The sequence below is a fragment of the Zea mays genome, chromosome 8 (genome assembly GCF_902167145.1).
Source record: "Zea mays cultivar B73 chromosome 8, Zm-B73-REFERENCE-NAM-5.0, whole genome shotgun sequence".
NCBI lineage: Eukaryota > Viridiplantae > Streptophyta > Magnoliopsida > Poales > Poaceae > Zea > Zea mays.
The window spans coordinates 86,048,352-86,056,315 of NC_050103.1; the positions used below are offsets into that span (position 1 = coordinate 86,048,352).

Sequence of the window (7,964 nt, forward strand, 5' to 3'; positions counted from 1 at the left end):
TGATTATTATAATTCAATGATGGATAATATTGATGAGGTGACCGACAAGAGGATGATAGCTTTGGGAGCAATAGAAAAGGACAAGATCATGGTAGCCAGGGCCTACAACAAGAAGGTCAAAGCAAAATCATTTCAAGTAGGGGACCTGGTGTGGAAGACTATTCTGCCTCTAAGGAATAAGGACCGGAAGTTCGGGAAATGGTCACCAAGCTGGGAGGGTCCTTATAAAGTAAAACAAGTAATGTCTGGCAACGCCTATTTGCTACAAACATTACAAGGCAAGGATTTGCCTAAGGCTTTGAATGGGCGTTTCCTCAAACAGTATCATCCTAGTATGTGGCAAGATGCCTAAGAGAACCGATGTAATCTCATCGAGTTATTTGCTTTTGGTTTGCTAAGCTCCACCAAAAGGCAGGGGGGCATATGTTGAGCACCAAAATGAGGCGCGGACGGTCCGCGCCTGTGGGCCGGACGGTCCGCGCACGCGCAGAATAGATTAGGGTTCCGAGTTTTGTGCTATGTTTGTTAGCTATATCCGCGGAATTAGCTCGGAATCCGGTCGTGTAAAGGGTCCAGCCCCCCTCCTCTATAAAAAGAGAGGCCTACGGCCGATTTGTAATCAACAATCGAATCAATACAACTTCTATTCGCATTTATTTCCAGTACAATTAGGAGTAGTTCTAGTCTAGTTCTAGTTTAGTCTCTCGATCCCCAAATTCTTCGCCTCTCTTCGACTCTACGCCGATTAGAGGAGTCTAGGCCAGCCGGCCCGAGCCTAGACAACCCCTAGGATCTCTCCTCCCCGACGGGGTCCCTCCCGGGAGCGAGATCCAGGCGCCGCCGGCGATCTTCCGCCGCCCCTGCACACGCGCGGACCGTCCGGCCCCAGGGCGCGGACCGTCCGGCCGTCAGGCAGGAAAACCTAGCCCCTGCGTCAGGTCGCGGACCGTCCGACCCCAGGGCGCGGACCGTCCGCGCCTGACCAGAGAGCACCGCCGCCGGTTCTTCTTGAGTATTTGGCGCTCCAAAAAAGCGTCAACACCAACCACTCGGTGAAAACAGAGCGAGCATGAAGGCGAATATCAGGGAACGTTTCTTACTGGCAATCGAGGCAGTGGCTAGTCCGACCACGTAGCATGGCGGGTCCGCGGCGGCACAACACCGGCGGAAGTCCCCCATTCCCCGGGACCGAACCCAAGTTCTACTGGTGGCAATGCGCTTCAGAGAGTATGGAGGAACTATGGGGAGAGGACTCGCCAATCATGGTTCTGTGGCGCAGCCGGTTCACAGCGATGAATTTCTCTCTCACCCTACCTACACGGACGGCAATGGCGCAAGGTTGGGACGCATCGTTTTAGCTTTTTTTAACAGAAGGAGGCGCAGGAGGCTCGTATATATATTATCAACGCTGAGAGCTCCAACAAAACATGTTACAACTACCAGGACACGATCTCGGCGGTGGATTCGGTCCCTGGTTTTGTTTCGATGCCAGTATCCGTCGCGAGGTAGCGTGTGACCCTGGCAATGGGACCCACCTGGAAGTGACTTGTTGCCAGCACCGGCGGACGTGGGGGAGGAAAGGGCTAGCCGAAGGGGCCCACAGGTCAGCACATAGGTGACCCGAATTAGCCCTGTGTATCGTTTAAGGGAAAGATGGGCCGATGCGGTAGAGATGGGGAAGTGGGCCGACTCAGTGGTGGCCCAAGGCGGTGAGGTTTCCCCCCATTTTCTTTTATGTTTTCTATTTTCTATTCCATGATTCCTTCCTATTTAGAAATTTAAATATACTTTCAAAATTTCAAACTTAAATTAAATATACAAACCAAAAAAACTCAGCATGAATGCAAGGTATGTATTATTTTATTCCTTTATTTAGACAATTATGTTAAGTATGCATTGCGCACAAAAGAAAATAAATCACATTTTTAAATCAAAATTTGAAAACCCTTTTTCCAGAGTTTATACTTCATTATAAAAATTCAAACCTGATGTTTGGTCAAATTATTAGTGTCCTCATTCCTAAATTTTAATCAAATCTAATGCCTTATCAATTCCTATAAGACACATTGATATAATTTTTTTTATTTTAAGTTAAATATTTTAGAGTAAGCAAGGATAGCTCTTATATGGGAATTTGCCTTCTAATCTATCAATAGAAAACATGGTTATCAACAAATTGGAAGAATTCTAACTAATCTTTAAATTCAAGATTTTATGGTGTTGCAGCGCTAAGCTAGTCAATGCCGAAGGAGGCAGCTTCGGGTAAGTTGTGGCCGACGAAGAAGAGACGAAGATGAAGGTTGTGGAAGACTTGTTCTGCAAGGTATGTAGACAGATAAGTACAACATTGCCCTCATAATGTTTGTAGTAACTACGTATAGGACTCAGGACACATTTGTAATTTCGTCTGAAGTTGTACCCCGCATAAATAGAGGAACAATGTCATGCATAAATTACGTTTTCGAGTCCTTAGCATCGAATCGCTCAGCCTTCGAAGATACCTCCGGGCTCACAATTGTGTAAAGACGAAGGTACACTTGCATTTACTTAATATATTGCAAGGAATGAAATGAATATGAGTATGCACATACAGATGAGTGGCATGCCTAGCTCTTCTTGATTTACATATGGTTTTCATTATCTTATTGGTATATTCTTTTACCTTCTCACTTTAGTTAACCTTCGAAGAAGAGTTAATTGAAGGGAGAAGCTTTTGATATAATAACTTGTGTTGCCTTGTTTTTAATACCTCTAGGAATAAAAAACGAGTGACCAACAATTTTGACTAACATTCAAACATCAATGTGACTGGTACTATTTTTTGGATCCAAACACCCCTAAACCCCTAAAGTTAGGGTATGTTTGGTTTAGCTTTTGGCTTTGGCATTTGCCACTAAAAGTCAAAAGCCAAACCAAAGGGCTCGATCTAGAAAACAACTTTTTCCAAAAGCTGACTTTGTCGCAGTGCAAAATTGAAAGCACATCTAGACCTATTTTTTGCAGCTTTTGGATGGAACTGTGAAAATATATATATGAAAGAATTTTTGGCAGCTTTTAGTGGCTTCCACTAAACGGATTTTAGCCTTTTAACAGCTCACTGGCCGCAATAGTTTTTTTCACAACTCACAGTTCACAACATTTTTTTCACACCACAGCCCAACCAAACAGACACTTAGTTCTAACTATCTAGCGAGCACATTGAATTAAACTAGGGGTATAAATGGTACATATATTATCTGTCTATGTTTGAATTCGATCCGTCTAAAAGGGCTAAGATTCTAAACATATTTGAATTCAGGTATTCAGTATCCTATCAGTATCTAATCTTTATCTATATACTTAAAGTTAGATATTTAAGTTGTTGATATTCATTTAAGCATTATCCAACATAACTCGATAATATATATATTTGATATGATTTCGATGCGAAAATATAAAAACAAATAAAAAACAAGTAATAATCGTCTGTATCCCATTACATCCCTGCTTAGAGCAACTCCAACAATGCCTCAATTTGGTGTCTCAAATTAAAACTATTTCAACAGTGTCTAATTTTATAAAAATTCGTCAAAAAATTATAGTACACTCTCAAGTGTCTCAAATATACTACATCGTAGTGGGATGCACTATAATCTATATATTGGGCTTTACTGTTGGAACAGGATATTTGTTAGTGCCCTAAATCCAATAAAATTTACTCATTTTTAAATTATAGAGCATTTTTATAGGTCACGCTGTTCAGATACTCTTAGAACAACACAAAAACAATTGTAACGGGAGAAACTAAGGGCTCGTTTGACCATTCCATGATTCTCTATCTCTGAAAGCCGATTCTCTAATAGAGTGATTTCGAGTGATTCTTTAGCAGAAGTGAATATATTAAACGAAAATTGTTTAGCAAATAGGCAATGAAATGATTTATGAAAGGTTAGACTTTAGAGAGTGGAGAGAAGGTTGGAAGCGGTGGAGAGCATGTTTTTTTTCTCACTCTATAGTATGAAATAGACTAGATTAGCAAAACTCCCTCACCATGCATATCTCACCATGCATAAAAGCGGTGGAGAGCATGTTTTTTCTCACTTTATAGTATAAAATTGATACTAGATTCGCTCTACTCACCCACCAAGTCACCATACAGCAGAGCATGTTTTTTCTCACTTTATAGTATAAAATTGATACTAGATTCGCTCTACTCGCTCACCATACAGCAGTTTAGACTTTACCGTCGGAGATATGGGAGCTCTACTAAAATTTCCATTTGAAGCAGATAAAGGATTCATGTCAAAACTCAAATGAACGTGCAAATTTTCCAGAAAAAAATAAAACTATTGAAAATGGAACAAGTGCATAAATCTAACTAGACGACTTGGTAAAAATCCATTTAACATTGCCCAAATGTCTAACATATGTCATATATAGCATTCTTGTATTGCAATAGGTGAAATAACAAGATGCTACATAAACAGATAAACGGGCACCCAATAGTAGAGCTCAACAGTTCACAAGGTAACAGCAAGTCAGCAACCACAGCATACAAAACTTATGCCAAAATGGAACATCTCAGCTACGTATTGGAAAAGCAGACGCTGCATCAACGACAGGTCGCATCATTTCTTCTTGGCAGCAGCCTTGGTCACCTTGGCACCGGTCGGGTCCTTCTTCTCCACACTCTTGATGACTCCAACAGCAACCGTCTGTCTCATGTCACGGACAGCAAACCTACCCAGGGGAGGATACTGCGAGAATGTCTCCACCACCATGGGCTTGGTGGGAATCATCTTCACCATACCAGCATCACCGTTCTTCAAGAACTTGGGCTCTTTCTCAAGCTCCTTGCCAGAACGCCTGTCGATCTTGGTAATCAGCTCAGCAAACTTGACAGCAATATGGGAGGTATGGCAGTCCAGCACTGGGGCATAGCCGTTACCGATCTGGCCAGGGTGGTTCATGATGATGACCTGGGAGGTGAAGCTGGCAGCCTCCTTGGCAGGGTCATCCTTGGAGTTGGAGGCCACATAACCACGCTTGATATCCTTCACCGCGACATTCTTCACGTTGAAGCCAACGTTGTCACCAGGAAGGGCCTCCTGAAGAGCCTCATGGTGCATCTCAACAGACTTCACCTCAGTAGTCAGGCCAGTTGGACCAAAGGTGACAACCATACCAGGCTTGATGACACCAGTCTCCACACGACCAACTGGCACAGTTCCAATACCACCAATCTTGTACACATCCTGGAGGGGGAGACGCAGGGGCTTGTCTGAGGGTCTCTTGGGCTCGGTGATCTGATCAAGAGCCTCAAGCAGGGTTGGGCCTTTGTACCAGTCAAGGTTGGTGGACCTCTCAATCATGTTGTCACCCTCAAAACCAGAGATGGGAACAAATGCAATCTTATCAGGGTTGTACCCAACTTTCTTGAGGTAAGATGAGACTTCCTTCACAATCTCATCATAACGTGCCTTGGAGTATTTGGGAGTGGTTGCATCCATCTAAAAACAGAATACCATTATCATTAGTTTGATTATCCATGGCACATTGACAGTATATGCTTGGAACAGAACAGTGCTATTAGCTTAATGAAATAGATCACATGAACAGCAGACGAACTGTAGATATGTGATGTAACCACATATCCTAATTCATATGTATGTAACCAACATAGCAAGTCCTGGATGTAACAAATACAATGCTGATAATAAAATACAGAGTTCACAAGGTATATGTCAATGCATCATCCTACTACTAAACTGTACCAGTAGCACATTATACATCCATACCAATAAAATGAATACAAATAAATGTCGCTACACTTGTACATGCATTACTTATGCACTAAGTGTTCCAATAACTTAAAAATATTACTCAGAACAATTGAGTGAGAAACATGTATCAAAATTATTGATAACATCTTTTTTGCAACAGATCTGATTAGTAAACTAATGAAGGCTATTAAGTTAATTAACTACTAAACATCAAAAGAAACAGAAGGTTAATGGAAGATCCAGCAACCAATTGTGCTTCACAAATTCTGCATTCAATTCCAAACAAATATATACATCTCACATGCCATTATACTAGTCTCAACTAGTGAAAAGTGAAATAGAAAGTCCTTAGAGCATACCTTGTTGCAGCAGCAAATCATCTGCTTCACTCCAAGTGTGAACGCAAGGAGAGCATGCTCACGTGTCTGGCCATCCTTGGAGATACCAGCCTCAAAACCACCAGTGGTGGAGTCAATGATAAGGACAGCACAGTCAGCCTGGGAGGTACCAGTGATCATGTTCTTGATAAAGTCACGGTGTCCAGGGGCATCAATAACGGTGCAATAGTACTTGGTGGTCTCAAACTTCCACAGAGCAATATCAATGGTGATACCCCTCTCACGCTCAGCCTTGAGCTTGTCAAGCACCCAAGCATACTTGAAGGATCGCTTGTTCATTTCAGCGGCCTCCTTCTCAAACCTCTCGATCACACGCTTGTCAATGCCTCCAAGCTTGTAGATCAGGTGGCCGGTGGTTGTCGACTTGCCAGAGTCGACGTGGCCAATAACCACAATGTTGATGTGAGACTTCTCCTTACCCATGGCTGGAGGCGAAGCTTAAACTGTTAAGCCATACGAATCAATAATTAGAAACACTAGTAAACAACTCCCACTAACAAAATTTATTAGACGGGGTCAAAACTGAATCTAACGTTGAAACCGCAGTCATCAGCTTTAAGAAAAGCATCATACATATCAGCAGTGGAAAATGTAAAGCAGCAAACAAAAAACAAAGCAAACGACATAATATAAACACAAAGCAGGCCTAGAAAAAATATCAAACTAGCAAGTGTGCGCACAGAATTTTGAGCCAGTAAAAATTGGACACAACTACATAAACCAGATCAGAAATCTGGTCATATTTTGTGGTTGCAACTCTTACTGCACATGAACTGCGAAGACACATACAGAGCAAAGTATCTGCAAAACAGAAACTACAGTAGCTCTACACCTTAAAAATTCGATCTGACACTTACTAAGACCACGTAACAGGACCACAAGCACAATCACTAAGTCATCCAATTCCAACGACGATGCGTAAGTAATTCATCTGATCCAGATGAAACAATCCATAAGAAACAGGTTATTGGAACAAAGAAGCAAACAAAACCCAAAAACAACTAAGGGAATGGAGGTGCAATAGCTACAATTGCACGCAAAACCGAGGACCGAATCACTAAAGGCACGGGGAGGCAGCAGAGTACAACTTTGGTCCAGTCGCTATCGCATGAAGCAGCTCAAGAACAGAGGTCGAGCGACAGTGAACGAGGTGATACCTTGCAAGAGAGGAGGCCAAAGTGGAAGAGTAAACGGCAGAACCGCAGAAGACGGCGGCGTGTTGGGGAGGAAGGTGCTGCCTTCTAGGGTTCGGGATTTATATAAGGGCGTCGGTGTAGGCCGGACCAGCCCAATAAAATTGACTACCGAATGGAGGCCCAGGACCCATAAACTCAGCCAGAGATTGTATGTGGACGGGCGGACGGCTGAAGGACATTGTTATGGAGAAACATGCGACTCTTCAATGCCGCCAGAAATAGGCACTCATAACCATGGATCCGGATACTTATTTCGATATCAAATTTTGGTCTTTTTTGGATTGTGAAAAAATAATATATAGAATTTGTTATGTAAATTTATATTCTTGCTTTTAGCATTGAGGCTATTAATCTTAAAAAAATAAGCATTAAATTCGTTTTATATCTTTTTAAATAATTGATATAAAATTTGGATGTCTATCTGAATACGGATTCGAGTGTTTTTCAACTTTTTTTTTAGGAAAAAATAATGTACATAGAAAATTATACAAAAAATATTTAAATACTTCATAATATTCTTAATAACATTGCCAAAAAAATAGCTTTAAATTCTATGTATATCTATGTTAAAATATTAGATTTGTGGTATAAGTCGGATGTTTTAGGAA

At 41.7% G+C, this 7,964-nt stretch overlaps 1 protein-coding gene across 2 annotated transcripts; it reads right to left on the reverse strand.

The window, feature by feature from the left end:
- Positions 1-4,342: 4,342 nt before the first annotated feature.
- On the reverse strand, positions 4,343-7,558 carry LOC103635497 (elongation factor 1-alpha). 2 transcript variants are annotated; one of them, XM_008657931.4, is made up of 3 exons: positions 7,318-7,558; positions 6,122-6,603; positions 4,343-5,489 (listed from the first exon to the last, which is right to left on the reverse strand). In XM_008657931.4, the coding sequence occupies exons 2-3, from the start codon at positions 6,581-6,583 to the stop codon at positions 4,608-4,610; spliced, it is 1,344 nt and encodes a 447-aa protein (XP_008656153.1). In that variant the 5' UTR covers positions 6,584-6,603; positions 7,318-7,558; the 3' UTR covers positions 4,343-4,607. The 2 variants fall into 2 exon arrangements, with proteins under 2 accessions (XP_008656153.1, XP_008656154.1); XM_008657932.4 differs by having other exon boundaries at positions 7,249-7,322.
- Positions 7,559-7,964: the final 406 nt, after the last annotated feature.

What these genes read in the sequence shown, in the direction of transcription:
- LOC103635497 (XM_008657931.4), bottom strand. Translation starts at nt 6,583, where the DNA reads ATGGGTAAGGAGAAGTCTCACATCAACATTGTGGTTATTGGCCACGTC. An exon ending in TGATTTGCTGCTGCAACAAG is followed by an intron (nt 5,490 to 6,121) that starts GTATGCTCTAAG and finishes TTCTGTTTTTAG; the next exon opens with ATGGATGCAACCACTCCCAA.